This window comes from Stegostoma tigrinum, chromosome 3, assembly GCF_030684315.1.
Source record: "Stegostoma tigrinum isolate sSteTig4 chromosome 3, sSteTig4.hap1, whole genome shotgun sequence".
Taxonomy (NCBI): Eukaryota; Metazoa; Chordata; class Chondrichthyes; order Orectolobiformes; family Stegostomatidae; genus Stegostoma; species Stegostoma tigrinum.
The window spans coordinates 78,870,779-78,890,881 of NC_081356.1; the positions used below are offsets into that span (position 1 = coordinate 78,870,779).

The 20,103-nt window shown below is 40.8% G+C and overlaps 1 protein-coding gene across 3 annotated transcripts in view; it reads right to left on the reverse strand.

The window, feature by feature from the left end:
• The window catches only part of mcc (MCC regulator of WNT signaling pathway), a 166,312-nt gene that overhangs the window by 90,476 nt on the left and 55,733 nt on the right, over nucleotides 1–20,103 (reverse strand). For all 3 annotated transcript variants that reach the window (XM_048526960.1, XM_048526959.2, XM_048526961.2), the window contains one exon: nucleotides 1,063–1,176. In XM_048526960.1, the coding sequence (XP_048382917.1) occupies nucleotides 1,063–1,176 (114 nt within the window). The remainder of the gene's footprint in view (nucleotides 1–1,062; nucleotides 1,177–20,103) is intronic.

Below are 20,103 nucleotides of genomic sequence, written 5' to 3' on the forward strand. Positions count from 1 at the left end.
AGACCTGCTACCCTTAGTGCCCATTGAAGCCCCATTCCGGACTGCAACTGTTGGTAGGTTTTAATCATAAATCCCTTACAGTGAAGATGTTTCAGCATTGATCCTGGCAGAAGGTGAAGAAAGTAAATTGCTCCCTTCAAGAACTTAACGGAAATGACCTGTTGAGATCCATTCTTTTCTTCCTTGACCCTTGGAAAAGGTCTTCCCTTTATGGTCCCAGTCAAATTTAATTCAATAAGGCAGGCCCACCAGGTCACCAACTCTGGAAGAATCTTGTTTCAGCACAGATTCCCAACACAAGGTTTTAAAACTGAACTTCAGAATCAACCTGACCTTGCCCTCACTTAAAGTTCAAGTATAGAAAAGTTTCAAAAACACCAACAATTTAACCAACTAAAGCAGAAAATCAAACTAGTTTAAAATCCTTTAAAATAGTGCAAGTTAGCAAAGTTATTCATCCACTAAGCATTGTGTTGATCTATTTAAGTTCAAGACAAGGCAAAAGGTTGAAATGTGGTACTAGCAAATGATTGACTGATTCATTAAAGTCATAAACTGCCCAACAGTCATACACAGGCAATTTCTGATGCACACAAACTCCTTTAGCCAACAGAACATCTGGCATAATTCCTATTGAAAGCCATTTTTCAACACAGTTTTGGTCAAATTTTAAGAACCATACTACAGCACCCAAATTTTCCACTTTTACATTACACTCTACAAGTATTATACACAGCTGCATGTTCAAAAACACATATGAAGATTAAATCATATTCTACTTATTTTCTGGAGCATTTATTTTCTAGACAGGATTTTCTGAAACTTAAAAATAAGAAAGAGTCATTTCGTAATGACATAAATTTCAGCAGAAACGATGTAATCTATACCTTACTTGAAAAAACCATTTCATAAATCAAATTTTAAATTAATTACTGCAGAAAGGTTGAATATCTTGACATTATATGCATGGTTATCCCCATAATCAGTTTTAACAAACCCAGTTGTTCTAAACAATAACCAATATCACAGAATATAATCTACAAATTTTTGTCTTTCATTTACCTGAGATTTTGCCAACTTCTTTTCTAACAAGTCCCTCTCCCGTTCCGTATGTTGGAGTCTTTTATTGAGATCCACTATGTCTGTTTTTAATGATGCTAGGGCCGCTAAATGTAGCTGGTGAAGGAAAAACAAAATAGAATTACTGAAGGATTCAAATTTAAGAAATATATAAATCTGCTCAAAGTGATATATTTTTCCAGAACTGTAAATTAAGAGCAGCTGTTCACTGGTGCAGTCTCTTCCGCTGCACATTATCCACTCTCTCTTCACATAGAACCCTGGTAGATCAAGTGCTTCTGATCATATGGGATAGGGTGAGAAGGCAGGCCTAAGAACCACCCAGCTGGAATGGTATCCAACCCACGTTACTGAAACCACTGCACCACATTCTAACCATATGGCCAAATAACCAGTTGCTACAATGTCGTTATGGTGCTTTTAACATTGGTTCAACAAGTTGCATTTTGACTACAGGGAGACAAGTATTCACCCTCAGGGTTAATACCACACAGTTCCCAGACAACACCATAGTTTACTACTATGCTTACCGACTATTAATGATTGCATTCGCAATTTGGTATATTGAAATAGTAGGTCTTGTCCAGAATACCTCAAAACATTTTAATTGGGCATAACCAGATAAGCAACACTTATTTATTTTGACATTAAGTTCAAAATATATATTTCTCAAATAAAATTACGAAAGATAAAAGTGATTATTTTACCACCTGACAATTGGAGAGAGCTGTGGAGGCTGAGTCACTAAGTACATGTAAAGTTGTGTTGGCTAGATTTTTGATCAACAAGGGAGTCAGATTTGGGAGGGCCAGATAGGAAAATGGAGTTCCACCACAATCAGGTTAGCCATAATCTCATCGGGAAAAAAAAGAGTGCAGGTTTGAGGAGCCAAACGACCTTCACCTGCTTCAATTTCATATTTTCTAATGTTTAAAAACTAAATTTTGAACTGACAAATTCCACCTTACAATTTTTTTTAAACTAGCTAAATGAGATCATTCCTACAGACTTCTGTATCCCGAGAACATAACCAAACCTTCAATATTGCAAACAGTTCAGGATACTCCCTTTCCAGGTAAAATATCTAAACTATTAATTTTTTCCTAACGTTTAGCTAACTATTTTTAATGCAAAATTAACTGATTTAAACACTAATGCAGTATTATGTATGCTCTGTACTATATTTGCTCTCAGCACGTAAAGCACATTCATTGCTCAACACTAACTGCCCTGAAAAACTGAGGAAAATTGTCCACCCCAAACTGCTGCAGGCCTTGTTCCGTTAAAACACCCACAATTACATCAATAGAATTCCAGAATTTTAAATCTAACAGGCAGTAAGTTCCCATTTTAAGTTGTTCCAATTTAATGTCAGCTTATAGGGGCAGCATTCATGTTTAGCAGTGAGGTCCATTTAAATCTCCTTGTGGTGTGTTGAGTCTGTTGTGGTGTTTCATGACAATTGGCACCAATTGAGTGGCCTCTCTTATTCGCTGACGCAATGATTGCCACCAACCCTTTCATCTCAGCAGCCGTCCCAATTGCTTCCAGCATTCCCTCTCATTGGCACACCGAGGGAGGCAACAACATGCAGTGATTACAGTGTAATCATGACCATGAATCCATTGTCGGTTGTCAGAAAAGTCCCATCTGGTTCACTAATGTCCTTTAGGGAAGGAAGCATCCATTCTTTTCTAGTCTGGTCTACATGTGATTCCAAACCCACAGCAATGTGGTTGACTCAACTACTCTCAGGGCAATGAGGGGTGGACCATTAATGCTGGCCTGGATGCCCCTATCCTGTGAATGAATTTTTAAAAAGTGGTTCGGAGGCCACAGGACCTAGGAAGTAGCTCTGACAGAAAGCTAGAAGATTGGGGTGCAACAAAGACTTTGAAAAGAGACACATCAGAGGTACATACAAGTTGTCTGTATATTTCTTCTATATTTTCAGATTTAGTTCAAAAACTTTTTCATCTACAAATATAGGAATTTAATAAAGTTTTATATTTTACAAGACATGTTTTAATGTCTTTTTTCATTGGATGAGAAAGTTCCTACGGAACCTGATATGGGCTAGTCACTATTAATTACACTGGCTGTACTGGGAAATTCTTATTCAATGTTTTATTTAAAGTTGCATTTTTCAGGAACTACAATGTTAAACAAGGACTTGCAATATTTGAAAGGAAAATACGTGTGCAAAAGTAAAATCAAGATGACACTGAAGATCGGACACAAAAATCAAAATTGTTCCAAGTACTAACCAGGTCAGTAGCGACTACAGAGAAGATAACATGCCTTTTTCAACAGAATCATTAACCTTGAGTTTCCTTTCCATAAATGCTGCATGTAGTGCTATTTCCAGTATTTTCAGTTATTAAATACATGCGAAGTCGGGATAGTTAGCTACTCGGAAGTGATGCTTCTGCTGTTCATTCCATTCTTGATGGTACTTATTGCTAAGTAGCAGCCACAGTACTTTAAGTTCATTCATTGGTTGTGAACACTGCTGGCATGGTTTATCGAATACGGTTAAGTAATTTGCTCATCTGTTTTAGAGGGTCAATAGATTACTGTTGGTAGTACTGAACTTGAGAATTTCTGAGAGAGTGAAGTGATGTATTGGAAAAGTTTTTCAGCTTGCACCCATACAAATACAAGAATACCAAAATTCAAACTGCATGTGTACAGCACAAGAAATGATCAGCAAATAGATTCTAATTGCTCATTTGTTGCCATGGAAAATGCATGAGCTAATAGTTATCACCCAGGCTTTCAAGTTAAAATTATTGATGCTGCTCCTACGCCATTAAGACGTTCTACCAACCTCAAAATTGATCGGTGCTGTGTATGAATTTCATAGTTGGAGGGGGGTTAGGTATGCGAGCGATACAACACATGAAAGAGCACGGTGCTTCAGCTATTCATATCAGGCTGACAGTGACTACAATCAGCCTTTGCTTAGAAAATACAGTTCAATAGTGGGTGGCCTCTGCTGCACTACCTGTACGCCACTGAGCTTCTGCTGATTTGCTGCCCCACTTCAACTGCCTTTCAATAGACAATAGGTGCTGGAGTAGGCCATTCATCCTTCGAGCCAGCACCACCATTCATTATGATCATGGCTGATCATCCACAATCAGTATCCTGTCCCTGCCTTATCCCCATAACCCTTGATTCCACTATCTTTAAGAGTTCTGTCTATCTCTTTCTTGAAAGCATCCAGAGAGTTGGCCTCCACTGTCTTCTGGGGCAGAGCATTCCATATATCCACCACTCTCTGGGTGAAGAAGTTTTTCCTCAACTCTGTTCTTAATGACCTACCCCTTATTTTTAAACTGTGTCCTCTGGTCCTGGACTCACCCATCAGCGGAAACATGCTTCCTGCCTCCAATGTCCAATCCCTTAATAATCTTATATGTCTCAATCAGATCCCCTCTCATCCTTCTAAACTCCAGTGTATACAAGCCCAGTCGCTCCAATCTTTCAACATATGATAGTCCCGCCATTCTGGGAATTGACCTTGTGAACCTACGCTGCACTCCCTCAATAGCAAGAATGTCCTTCCTCAAATTGGGAGACCAAAACTGCACACAATACTCCAGGTGCGGTCTCACCAGGGCCCTGTACAGCTGCAGAAGGACCTCTTTGCTCCTATACTCAATTCCTCGTGATGAAGGCCAGCATGCTATTAGCTTTCTTCACTACCTGCTGTACCTGCATGCTTGCTTTCATTGACTGATGTACAAGAACACCTAGATCTCGTTGTGCTTCCCCTTTACCTAACTTGACACCATTGAGATAGTAATCTGCCTTCCTGTGTCTGCCAAAGTGTATAACCACACATTTATCCACATTAAACTGCATCTGCCATGCATCCGTCCACTCACCTAGCCTGTCCAAGTCACCCTGTATTCTAATAACATCCTCCTCACATTTCACACTGCCACCCAACTTTGTGTCATCAGCAAATTTGCTAATATTACTTCTAATGCCTTCGTCTATATCATTAATATATATCGTAAACAGCTGCGGTCCCAGCACCGAGCCTTGTGGTATCCCACTGGTCAGTGCCTGCCATTCCAAAAGGGACCCGTTTATCACTACTCTTTGCTTCCTGTCAGCCAACCAATTTTCAATCCAACTCAGTATTTTGTCCCCAATACCATGTGCCCTAATTTTGTTCACCAATCTCCTATGCGGGACTTTATCAAAGGCTTTCTGAAAGTCCAGGTACACTACACCCACTGGCTCTCCCTTATCCATCTTCATAGATACATCCTCAAAAAATTCCAGTCAAGCACGATTTCCCTTTCATAAATCCATGCTGACTCTGACCTATTCAGTTACTGCTATCCAAATGAGTTGTAATTTCATCTTTTATAATTGACTCCAGCATCTTTCCCACCACTAACGTCAGGGTAACCGGTCTGTAATTTCCTGTTTTCTCTCTCCCTCCTTTCTTGAAAAGTGGGACAACATTTGCCACCCGCCAATCCGCAGGAACTGATCCTGAATCTATAGAACCTTGGAAAATAATTACCAACGCGTCCACAATTTCTAGAGCCACCTCCTTAGGTACCCTGGGATGCAGACCATCAGGTCCCGGGGACTTATCAGCCTTCAGACCTAACAGTCTATCCAACACCATTTCCTGCCTAATATAAATACCCTTCAGTTCGTCCATTACCTTCGGTCCTTCAGCCACTACTGCATTTGGGAGATTAGATCTGTCTTCACTAGGGAAGACACAAGCAAAGTACCTATTCAACTTATCTGCCATTTCCTTGTTCCCCATAATAAATTCAACCGTTTCTGACTTCAAGGGCCCAATTTTAGTCGTAACCATTTTTTTTTTTCTTTTCACGAACCTAAAAAAGCTTTTACTATCGTCCTTTATATTTTTGGCCAGTTTTCCTTCATACCTCATTTTTTCTCTGTGTATTGCCTTTTTAGTTATCCGCTGTTGCTCTTTAAAAGCTTCCCAGTCCTCCGGCTTCCCACTCATCTTTGCTACGTTATATTTCTCTTTTATCTTTATACAGTCCCTAACTTCCCTCATCAGCCACGGCCGCCCCTGCCTCCCCTTAGGATCTTTCTGCCTCTTTGGAATGAACTGATTCTGCACCTTCTGCATTATATCCAGAAATACCTGCCATTGTTGTTCCACTGCCATCCCTGCTAGGGTATTGCGCCACTGAACTTCGGCCAGCTCCTCCCTCATAGCTCCATAGTTCCCTTTATTCAACTGCAATACTGACACTTCCGATTCTCCCTTCTCCCTCTCAAACTCAAGATTAAAGCTTATCACATTATGGTCACTACTTCCTAATGGCTCCTTTACTTTGGAGGTCCCTGATCAAATCTGGTTCATTGCACAACACCAGATCCAGAATGGCCTCCTCCCTGGTAGGCTCCAGTACAAGCTGTTCTAAGAATCCATCTCGGAGGCAGTCTACAAACTCCCTTTCTTGGGGTCCAGTACCATCCTGATTCTCCCAGTCTACCTGCATGTTGAAATCTCCCATAACAACTGTAGTGATACCTTTGTGACAGGCCAATTTCAACTCTTGATTCAACCTGCACCCTACCTCCTGACTACCGTTTGGGGGCCTGTAGATAACTCCCATTAGGGTCTTTCTACCCTTAGAATTTCTCAGCTCTATCCATACTGACTTTACATCTCCTGACTCTATGTCCCGCCCTTGCAAGGGACCGAATATCATTCCTCATCAACAGGGCTACCCCATCCCCTCTGCCCATCAGTCTGTCCTTTCGATAGGATGTATAGCCTTGAATATTCATTTCCCAGGCCCTGTCCACTTGAAGCCAAGTCTCAGTTATCCCCACAACATCGTACTTGCCAACTTCCAACTGAGCCTCAAGCTCATCCACCTTATTTCTTATGCTTCGTGCATTCATATAATATTTTTAATTTGTTTCTCCCTTCACCCTTCCTATCAATCCCTATTTCACTTGGCCATACTGTACGATCCCTTCCTGAGTTTTCTGCTCTGTTGATTCTGTTGTCCTTCTTAACCTGTCTTATTCTCACTTTCCCTTTAACTTCATTCTTAAATTTCCAGTCTGGGCCCTCCCCCCCATCACTTAGTTTAAACACACCTGTGTTGCAGTGGCAAACCTGCCTGCCAGAAAGCTGGTCCCCCGATTATTAAGATGCAAACCGTCCCTCCTGTACAATTTATTCTTACACCAAAACATACCCCAGTGATCCAAGAATTTAAATCCTTGCTTCTGACACCAGTCCCTCAGCCACACGATCAGGTCCATTATCTCTCTGTTCCTGCCCTCTCCAGCCCGAGGAACTGGAAGCAAACCAGAGATAACCACCCTGGAAGTCCTGCTTTTCAGCCTTCTTCCGAGTTCTAAGTCCCGCTGTAGAATGCTCCTCCTTTTCTTCCCGATGTCATTAGTGCCGACATGCACCACCACCTCTGGGTCTTCACCTTCACCCTCGAGGATTCTCTGCACTCTATCAGTGACGTCCTGGATCCTGGCACCAGGAAGGCAACACACCATCCTCAAATCTCACCTGTTGCCGCAGAAACCCGTCAGTCCCTCTCACAACGGAGTCCCCTATTACCACAGCTCTCCGTGATGTCTGACTTCTCGGCTCTGCCTCTACAGCAATTTTTGACTTGCAGACCTGTCCACCTCTCGGACTGGCAGTGTCGTCTGTTTCGGCAGTTTCCAAGACAGTCAGCCTGTTTACAATAGGTGCTTCCCCTGAGGTCTCTTGTACTTCATTCACGTCTTCCTTCATCATAGACATCCCCCTTCTCTCTTCAGGTATCCTCGGTGTAGTGACCTTGCTGAAGGTCCTGTCCAGAAAATTCTCATTCTCTCGGATGAGCCTGAGGTCTTCTAGTTCTTTCTTCAGTGCTGCAACAACCTCCTTCAGAAGCTGAATGTGTACACACTTACCACAGCAATAGGAGCCAGAAACATCATCAGTGTCCCTGACCTCCCACATCATGCATGCAGCACACTGAATCAGCTTGGCAGTCATGTCTTCACCCTCTTCAACAGTGGCGTAATCTCCACACTGAGCCTCTTCACTGAAAACTCGCACTTTACTCACCAGGCACTTCCCTCAGCCCTTGTGTGTTTGCTGTGAGTCTGCGGACTCTTAATTAGGGTAGAGGAGGAGGGTGGGAGGGAGGCCCTACCGTGTAGGACTTGGGGCTGAGAACACACCTACTTAAATAGCACTCCGCTGCAAAAAAGGACCCGCTGGCTTCGAGGCAAGTACTTAAATAGCACTCACTTACCTTCCCAACTGCCTCTCTGCCCTCTTTCCTTCTTATCCAGTCCTGAATATTTCTGGATATCCAGGATTCTTTGAGCATTATATTTCACCTGAAAGTAACGTACTGGGCCTGTACTATACATATTTTTGAATGAACACGGATAATTTACTTGACAAATAAGAGAAGGTACAGGTTTATACACATATTAAAATGATATCACAACTGTCGCACTGGACAAAGTTCTGAGAAGTTCTTGCAAATGAACTAATGGTAAAGGTAAAGGATTCCATGAACATTCTCATCTGCAATGACAGCAGATGCCAACACAGGCAAAAAAAAAATTCACTGACAAACATCTTCAGCCTGAAGCAGAGGGCTGATCTTGGTTTCCATGAGCTCCCACTAGTGTGCCAGCCTTCAGTCAATTTGATTCACTTCCATTAAGTCAAGAAATGGCCGACTACACTGGATATAGCAAAAATTGTAAGCTGTGTTGATATCTCAGTGGCACTGAAGACCTCCTGTGCTCCAGAAATAGATGCACCTCAAGCCAAAATATCCCTATGTAGCTATAACACCGGTACCTACCTGACAATATGGCAACTTTCTAATGTGTCCACTGAAAGAAAACCTAATTCTTTCAATGAACACCCAGATTCAATTGTCAAAGGCAGTACTATCAAGTGGGACTTGCTTTCCAATAAACTGCATGTCAGCCAGCAGGTTATATTCTGAAGGAAGCCTTGCTTCCAGACTTGCAGTGTTTCAGTCCTACTTCTGCTTCAGCTGTCTCTTCAATGGTCTTCCCCATAAGATCAGAAGAACAAATTCTCAAATATTATTGCACAGGCTTGTCTGCAACTCTTTGAACAATGAAGCCATTCATCTCTGCAATGTACAAGTCCAAACAACAGTCAACACTGGGCTGACAATGGAAAAGTAGTGTTTGTGCTGCACAACAGCAGGCACTGCCCATCTCCAACATCATAGAATACCTACAGTGTGGAAGCAGGCTATTCGACCCATTGGGCCCATACTGACCCTCTAAACTGCATTCTACCCAGACCCGCACTCCATACCCCTGTACATTCCCCATGGCTAACTCACACAGCCTGCATTTCCTGGACATTCTGGGCAATTTAGCATGGCCAATCCACCTAACTTGCACATTTTTGGACATGAGAGGAAACCCACACAGACACTGGGAAAACGTGCAAATTCCACTCAGACAGTCACTATAGGATGTAGTCGAACACAGGTCCTTGGTGCTGTGAGGCAGCAGTGCTAGCCACTCAGACATCACACTGCCCCAAGAACCTAATCCCCACCACCCTTGGGATTCAAAACGATTACCAATGCTAAATTCCTCACCAGCGAAAAAGTGTGTCGACCAGTGACCACAAACTTAGTTTGAACAGCCACATAAATACTATAGCTGAAGATCAATTTATCACATTCTGTCACCAGTTCCTCACCTCCCTACTCTCCAAAGTCTACCTAATACCTACTAGGCATCAGTCAGGAGTTTGATGGAATATCACTGCCCGATACAACACCAAAGTAAGAAAATTTGCTTCCGGGGGAAGCGTGGCACCACATGAACCACTCCCTTCATCACCAGTGCAGTGGTTACATGTGTACTTTCACGAAATGTACTGAAGAAACTCATCGAGGTTGCTTCATCAGCATCCTTCCAAGAAAGAAGTCACCACCACCCAAAGGAACACAGTGTTCCTATAGACCGAAAACTTTGCACTTGAAAGTTTTCTTTCAAGTCATACACCGTCCTACACAAATTCTCTCTCGAGCACTCAGTCAAAATTCTGGAATTCCCACCTTAACAATACTAGGGATATTTGTATCATATCAAATGCAGTGGTAGAAGGCAACGGCTCACTATCACATTCAAAAGAAACTAGGATGGGGAGCACTCATACCACAAACGAATCAAGAAATGCACTGAAAAAACTCACCAATGTTTCTTCATTAAGAAAAATGCAGTATATCTACCATTATGCCTGTACGTAATTTTTATTTTTTAAGCTGAGAATACAAGCTAAAGGACAAACAAGATGCACCAAATGGAAGAATGTACTTGGCATTGCGTGGGAGAATAAATTTTAGCTGCATTTTGGACAGTCCTCAATATGGACAGGGTTATAAAGTTTGGTAGCACTATTATGGTCCTGCAGTTTGATATGCAGCAGGGCTGATGAATGTTTGACATTAATGGGGGAATTCTTTGATCTGGCAGGAGATACAGAGGGAGATCAAGTTTAGCAGATGTATGAAAGTTGAACCAAATTTGTAAACACATTTGGCCTCACAATGAAATTGCTGCTGACAGTCAGAAGACTGGGACAGGAATGGACTAAAGATGCTTATTACTGCAGTGAAATGGGTATGGCGGGGTTAGTGGGGCTGAGTAAAGATCTTCCACATCTCTCACAATTGTAATATCCTTGAGATTCTAGACACACAAATTTGATATCATAGAATCCTTACAGTGTGGAAGTAGGCCATTCAATCTATCAAGTCCACACCAACCCTCTGAAGAGCATCCCACCCAGACCCATCCCCTCCCCATCCCTGCAACCCTGCAATCTCCATGGCCAATCCAACCAACCTACACATATATTGTGGTAACCTACTGGGTGTATGTTATGATCTTCTGCGTGTGAAAATTATAAATTACAAATAACATGACAGGCAGAAACGAAACACAGCATTCAACTCATTTGTCTTGGTTTTGACAAACGACTATATATAGCCACTGTTGCTGCCGTTCTGAATCTGACATTTATTGATAGCTAGAATGAATCAGTGCCTTAATTGAGGAAATTAGGTTGCTCACTTCAAAATTACCAACTCGTTCAAAAAAAAACTGAGAAGAAAAACATCCGAGTGCCATGTATCTTTTGAAGTTTACAGCAACAAAGCAAAACTACAGTAGATGCATACAATTTTTCATGTATTTCATTCACATTTTTGCATGTTATTTAAAATATGCATCTTTTTGTAAAAAAAACTCCAGAAATTTGATCTCAAAGATTTTTTAAATTTAGTCCTCTAATGGAACTTCAAACAAGTTGTAAACAGAAAAATGTTCATAATATTCTAAGAACACAGCTGACCAAACAATACACGCACCCTGGATCATCAGGCACCTAATACTTCCTTAAAGTCCACAAAGCAAGCTCACCTCAGAATCTCAATTTCAGGTAAAAGGTCAGGCCAAGCCAACACATTTCAAACAAACTGAGGCTGTCAAATGAAAACTTTAAGCAAAGCAAGACAAACATAACTCAGAAATAATCCAGTAGATATACTGTGCTTTGTGAAGGGTGCAATGTTGTATTTATTTAAAAAGTTATCACTGCAGTGGACTGCAATGGTTCAAGAAGGCAGCTGACCACCATGTTATCAATAGTGGTTAGTGACGGGAAATAAATGCTAGCTGAGCCGATGATGCCCATATTCTGTCATATTTTTTTAAATCAAAGGAAACAGTTACTGAAAGTTATTTTCAGAAAGCATTAAGCAATTTTTAGGAATTTGCCGCCTTACTGATCTTGACATTGGCTTGTGTACAACACAAGACTATGACAAGGAAGTGTTTTCTGATGAAGGGTCTCGACCTGAAACGTCAGCTTTCCTGCTCCCCTGATGCTGCTTGGCCTGCTGTGTTCATCCAGCTCCACACCTTGTTATTTTGCAACAAGGAAGTGTTGATGCTTTTCACATTGAAATATCTTCCATGAGGAGGCAAGTATACTTACCTAGCATCATCAATTTGCATCAAATAACAAAATTTAATGCACATAATTTTACTATATTAGAATACTACTTTTGCTACATATTTGAAAAGAGCAAGAAAACAAAATACTGGGAGGAAACAGCTTCTTCACAATAGTTTATACATTAAAATATACACTTCAAATTTAATTCAAGCCAAATGGAACAATGCTCATTTTCTCCAAAAATTCAATGCAGATTTGAACTGCAATTTCTGGAAATATTGCTACATTTCAAGAGAACACAGACATTCTACAATCAACAGGCAACAGGCAATGTCCTCCATTAATATACTAAGAAATTATTATTTCCAAAAGGTCATCCATCTGCACACATGCTGCAGTATCACTTTCCTGACACACACACTTCTCGTTCCTCTAAGGGTCACAGAAAAAGGTTACTACTTTACATCTTCAAATACTATACCTTCTTTTTTTAAAAAATCAATACACTTACTTCAATTTACCGCTTGTTTCTTAACAAAGTTTTGCCTATTCTGTGGATAACTCATTCATAAACGGATCTCAAAAGAACCAACCCTGGCAGTGAATTAAAGCTCAATGCAGCTATTGACTTGTACACCTGTGCTCCTGCTCAAAAATGGAGTTCCAAGTGACTACTTTGCTAGCAGTCACAGGTGTTTCTTAATCACAAGTCTTTCTTTCACTCTGCTTTTCTTTTCCCGAGAGCCAAACTTTTAGTCTCAATAACACAAGCACAGCTGCAGCCTTCTTGCAAAGATAAACATAACAGTATTTGTTTAGCCAGGAAGTGGAATGCAGGACCTGAGATGAAACTAGCCTCTTCCAAGGGCATTAGCTGGAAGGGCAACAAGTATTAAAAAAAACCACTAAAAAACTTGCTCCATTTTAAGGCATGTCTCAAGTACTGATGCAGTCACTGAAACCTACATGATGTTGCTACAGGATTAGAAGAAATTTTCTTTGTTCTGCAATTTATTTTGAAAAGTGAGATATTTAATCCAACCTAAAATGACAAGACATTCCAATTAGTTCTTAAATGTACAATTCTACAACACGCAACATTCAAATACATGGACTTCGATATTAATACGCTGTTCCACTTGCATGTTAATAATTTCTCCAAATCCTAAAAGGGAGATTTTATACATCTCACTGCTATTGTATTCTTGGTAAGTTTTTACACCAGATGATACTGGAATACAAAAGCCAAGAGTATGCCTATCACAATTCATCATATTGAAAAAGTTTTAGTTATTCCTGCCAATTTTCTTCTCTAATGGAAGACATGACATACATACAACTTGTTCCAGTACCTTATAAACATCTCAGTTTAAGAGTCAGGAATAGATCGCAAACACCTCAGTCTTGAGCTGAACTGAATTGTCAAGCCTCTAATTTTATTACAAACCTATAGTAATGAGATCAATCCCTCTGGGAAGGACTGCTATCAGATCATGTTATAAAGTAGAGCCTAACTTAATTACTGTCAGTTTCAAGAATACTGTTGAAATACATTCCATAGTAGCAAAGACATGCAACATTGAGAAACCAGTCTGAATTACAGTCTATGCCAAGATGACTGAGACCATCTCAAAATCAGCGTAGACATATTGTCCCCCCATTGATCTTTTCTCCTTCCTCAATTTTTGCTCCATCCTCAGCAACAGCATACAGAAAGGTCACAGATCTGAACAGTAACCAAGTGTGGAGCTGGATGAACACAGCAGGCCAAGCAGCATCTGTGCTCCGCAGATGCTGCTTGGCCTGCTGTGTTCATCCAGCTCCACGCTTTGTTATCTCGGATTCTCCGGCATCTGCAGTTATCTCTAAACAGTAACAGTTTTCTTTCCATAAATGCCAGACATGCTGAGCATTTTGAATTTTTATTTGCTCAATATTCCAGTTGACGCTGGTGTGTTTGTTTATATTAGTTTGTATTTAAGCTGACACGGAATCTCGAAAGTGTTATGGCAAGGTCATCATTCAGCTCAATGTGCCTACAACAGTTCTATTACCTAGTTCTGATCTCCTGCCTTTTAATTCCCCATATCCTCACACATCATTTTCATCCAAATGGTCATCGACTGAACCTGCCTCTGCCACCTTTTCATACTCAAACTACATCCTGTGGGAAAGTGTCTTTTCTCATATCACCCTTTTTTTAAAAAAATCTGCTCATCATTCTAACCTTTACAATCTCATTCTTTGTTTTCTGAGCTGATGGAATGAAAAGAAACAAGATATAGCAAATTCTATGCATTATTCTGTGCTGCATAATTTTCCATTCTGAAGGCATCAATCCTGTTACAAAACCCTGTTTCATATCAAAAACCATTTACTGAGTGGATTGAAACACATCAATAAAACCAGCCAACAGCAATTTCAAATTACTTCACAGCTTCCAAGATGGCTAAATGTCTTCCCAGCTATACATTACGAATTCCAAAACAATTAGAAAGGAGTCTGCCTTTGATGAGCTACATGTAGGTAAACTATGAACTTGGATAAATATGCACCACCCATCTCCTGAACTACTCGCATAACATCCAGACATCAACTGTGTACTCAGTTAGGTGTGGACCATTAAGACTTTGGACAATGGATCCAGTCTGAGAAGAAAACTCAAAATCAATAATCTAAACTACTTTAATTGATGGTGTCAGAATCAGCTTAATATGATCAAGTTTAGGGAACAGGCTACTTTTGCTTTTGTTTATGATGTCAGCACATCATTAGCTAGGTCAGCATTTACTGTCCATCTTTAGTTGCCCTGAAGAAGGTGGTAATGATTCACTGCAGTCCATGAGCTGAAGACACATTTACAGGATTTTGACCCAATGACGTGAAGGAACCTTGATATAGTTCCAAGTCAGAATGGCTTATAGCTTGAAGGTGAACTTGCAGGTGGTGATGCTACTGTGTAACTGCTGTCCTTGTCTTTCTAGATCGTACAGGTCACAGAATCCGTACAGTGGAACTGAGGCCAATCAACTTCGAGTCTGCACCAACCCTCCAAAGAGCATCCCACCTAGACCAAATCTTCCACCCACTCCCCCAAAAGTGTAATATCCCCATAATCCACCTAGCCTTGACAATGAAATAATTTATTATGGCCAATCCACCTAATGTCCACATCTGCAGACTGTGGGGGGAAACCGGAGCACACAAGAACCCATGCAGACATGGGAAGAACATGAAAACTCCACAGACAGTCACCCACGACTATTTTTATGCCTTCTCCAACTTGGCACCGGTACATTCACTTCTGTCATCCAGGTAATTCTAAGTAATTGTAGCCTCAGTACTGAACCCTGTGGCACTCCATTAGTCACAGGCTGCCTTCCTGAAAATGCCTCCTTTACAGAGTCAGATGTACAGACCCTGCGATCAAATTTGTCCATTCTAACCAAATATTCTAAACTGGTCTAATCCCATTTGCTGTTATTTGACCCATAATCCCTCTAAACCCTTCCTTTTCATATACCCACCAGATGCTTTTAAATCTTGGAACTGTACCAGCCTCCACCATTTCCTTTGGCAGTTCATTCCATACATGCACCACTCCCTGCGTGACAAAGTTGCCCTTTAAGTTCTTTTAAATTCCTCCCCCCTCACCCTAAACCTATGCCCTCTAGCTTTGGACTCATCTATCTTGGGGAAAATCACTGACTATTCATTCTATCCATGACCCGCATGATTTTATAAACTTCTAACACCTTAGCCTCCAACATTCCAGGGAAAATAGCCCCACTCTAGCCTCTCCCTTTACCTCAAACCCTCCAACCTTGGTAACATCCTTATAAAGCTTTTCTGAACAAGTTTCACAACATCCTTCCTATAGCAGGGAGACCAGAATTGAACGCAGTATTTCAAAAGTGGCCTAACCAATGCCCTGTACAGACCTTCCAACTCCAAATCTCAACGCACTGATCAATAATGGTAAGCATACCACCGTGCACGTGGTGATACTCCCACCTAACTGGGTATCTGTGATTCCACTTTCAGGTAGTTATGAACCTGTAACCTAAGGTATCTTTGTTCGGCAACACTCCTCAGGACCTTACCATTAAGTGTATAAGTCCTCAAATCGAATTCTACCTTCTATTGCTCGGAGGAAAGTTCACTGGACCCAAAACATTAACTCTGATTTCTCTTCAGATGTTGTCAGACCTGATGAGCTTTTTCAGCAACTTCTGTTTTTGTTTGAATCTATTGGTTAGACAATCCTCTATCCATGCAAATGAGTCGTTCCCAAGGCCATAAGGTCTTAAGTAACCTCACATGCAGTACCTTACCTATTGCCTTTTTGAAATCAAGCACATTACATACACAGATAACAAAGTGTGAAGCTGGATGAACTCAGCAGGCCAAGCAGCATCTCAGGAGCACAAAAGCTGATGTTTCAGGCCTAGACCCTTCATCAGAGACGGGGTTGGGGAGGGTTCTGGAATCAATAGGGAGAGAGGGGGAGGTAGACCGAAGATGGAGAGAAAAGATAGGTGGAGAGGAGAGTGCAAGCGGGGAGGTAGGGAGGGGATAGGTCTGTCCAGGGAAGACGGCCAGGTCAAGGAGGTGGGATGAGATTAGTAGGTAGGAAATGGAGGTGCAGCTTGAGGTGGGAGGAAGGGTTGGGTGAGAGGAAGAACAGGTTAGGGAGGCTGAGACAGGCTGGGCTGGTTTTGGGATGCAGTGGGAGGAGGCGACGAGCTGGGCTGGTTGTGTGATGCAGTGGGGGGAGGGGACAAACTGGGCTTGTTTTAGGATGCGGTGGGGGAAGGGGAGATTTTGAAGCTTGTGAAGTCTCCCTTCAGAACCCTCTCCAATGAAGGGTCCAGGCCCGAAATGTCAGCTTTTGTGCTCCTGAGATGCTGCTTGCCTGCTGTGTTCATCCAGCTTCACACTTTGTTATCTTGGATTCTCCAGCATCTGCGGTTCCCATTATCTCTGACACATTACATACATAGGTTCACTTTTATCTACCCGACTTGTTTGCTCCTCAAAAGAATTGTACTAAAGTTGTGAGGCATGTTTTCCATTTGTGAAGCCATACTTGATATCGTGTATTTCTAAATGCTCTATTATATCCTTGATCTAGACTCAGATTTTCCCAAAGACCATGAAGCTAACTGCCAAAAAACATTTTGTCTCACACCCCTTTTGAATAAGGGTGCTACAGTATTTAAATAATATTCCTTTATGTAGAAGTCAGAGTTGGAATACAAAGGGGATTTTCAAGAATGCTACCTGTAACTAGTCACCAAAGGGACTATAATAGAATAGATATGAATGACTTGAGGGACGAAAGTGGACAACAATAGCCCACTTTGTGTAGGATACAAAAACAGGTAAGGAGGCAAGTGGGGGGGGATACTAAAAAACGTTGGTACAGGTATATGGACAGGTTAAGAAAGCAAACAAAAACTTGGTAGATGGCATGTAATATGGGAAAACATAAGGTTATGCTCTTTGGCAGGAAAAATAGAGAACCTGAATATCGTTTAAATGAGGGAAGATTGCAGAAAACTATAACAGAGGTATTTGTGAGGCCTTGTGCATAAATCTCAAAACTGACATACAAATCAAGCAGATACAAGAAGGGAAAATGGAAAGTTGGCCTTTATTTCAATGGAAATAGAGTAGGAAAACAAGGAAGTCTTGCTAAAACTATATTAAGTAGTAGTAAAGCCACAGGTGGAATACTGTGGACGGTTCTGGGCAACTTATCCAAGGAAAGATAGACTTGGTATTAAGTCAGTCCAGAAAAGGTTTACTAGGGTCATCCAGGGTACGAAGGAATTGTCTTATGAGGAAAGATTGAGCAAATTGGACATGTACTCAATCATGGCAAGAAAAATGAAAGCAACCTTATTGAAACAAAAGATTCCTACAGGGCTTGACATTTTGAGGTAGTAACATAGAAAATAGGGGGTCATTCAGCTCTTTGAACCTGTTCTACCATTCAATGGCTAATTATCAACTTGTCCTGTTCTCTCTTTCTCCCATCCTCTTGACCCTTTTAGTACTAAGTGTATCTAACTCTTTCTTGAAAACATTCAATATTTTGCATCAATTGCTATTTGTGGTAGAGATTCCACAGGCAAATCACTGAGTGAAGAAAGAATTTTTTCCTTATCCATCGAAATGGTTTACCCCATATCTTTAGACTGCGATCTATTTCTAGACTTTTGGCCCTTGGAACTTCCTTCCTGTGTTTATCCTGACCAGTCCTATTAAACTTTTACAAGTTTCAACTTAATCAGCATAATGCCATATATATTTAAAATACTCTATTTTGTATATCTTCAATGATGCCTCAAACTGCATTCAGTGCCCTCGTTTGTTCTGTTTCCACATCAATATTCCCTGTTCCTTCAACATATGCTAAATGATGGCACAGATGCGCTTCCTCGGAGCTTGTTCAGTTTTTCCATTGTACAACTTCTACAGAAATAGATCACTTTTTAGCAAGGATTTGTATCTGTACCCGACTGCCAGATTCTTCAGAATCAGGTTGCATATACGCTACACCAGTATTACGTAGCTGTGACCTTATTCAAACATACTGCTGCCTTTAAACTTTTACAAAACCACACCATAAACCTTCACCTTTCAACATCAAATTTTCTCTAACAAATCACCTCCCAATTCCTGATACGCAATTGATTTTACCACTTCCGAGCAATTTCATCTCATCAATATAACTTTGCAGCTTCATTTTGTCAGATTAGTTACTTTATTACCTACCTTAGCATCATCTGAAAACATAAACAATACTTCATTTAGTCTTATATGCATATCTTTGATGTATACATATGACACCATTGCCATTTCCAACTATTTTCAAAAAGTATCCTTCATTCTTGGTCTATCATGTCTTCCAGTCCACTTCAAAACTTAATTTGCGACTCTACTTCAACTTCCTATCTCCCAAGAGTAGCATCTTATGTAGCGACCTGTCAGAATCTAAAATGCAGGTACACCAAATTCACTGATCCCCAACCTCTTCATTCCAATTTTACTTTTACCGAAGGTCCTACTTGCAGATACCCTGCCAAAACATCAAACGTTCATACTTTTCATGTGGCAATTCCATATCTGCAAAATCTTGTTAGTTCTGCCTTGGATATCTTGTACATGCAACAAATAACAGATGCCATAAAATTTTACATCATGACTCATCAGATCTGCATGCTTTAGTGCCCCATGACATCACTGGCATGGAACAGGTGCATGGTGATTCACCCTCTTCCCCCATCTAACCCCCACTACCATTCCCCTCACACGCAGCAAACCCCCCCAAAACAATTTACCCAAATATTCAATAAATCCTTGACTTAAAGGATTCCAATGCTTTTCAGTCTCACAGCGATCACTTAATAGACTGATGCCCTTAATTTATTTTAACATTGCCATGTAATTCTTTAGTACACAGTAGAACGCTGAAGTTAAATTTCTAGACTCTATTTCTTTTCCCATTGCTCAACGATGTTTCTCATAAGTTCAAGCATTTGCCCTCCTTTGGCTTATCCAATTTCCCCAACGTTTTCCTTTTAATTAAATATCCAACTCACTTTAAAACAATTCGGGATTTATCTTTCCCCACTTTGCCTACACTAGGAAGTTTAAGTTGAAACATTAATATCAAACCAGGTACAAAAAGTAATTGAAGACAAGAGAAAGACTGTATTAAGAGAAGCATGGTCAAAAATTTAAAAAAAAACTTAGAAGAACTACATGGTTCCATGTTTAAATTTATACCAAATTAATCAGCATCTCTCAAGATCCAGAATCCAGCAGCTTGGAAAACCTGGATGTAAAAGACCTTGCAGTGAAAATTGAGGAAGAGCAGGCAGTTTTGTACAGTCAACTGGTCATTTGTTTCAATGGTTATTTATAAGACCTAGTTGCATGCGTGATATTTGACTAAATAATAATGACTGCAATTCAAAGTGATTCATTTTGAAAACGTT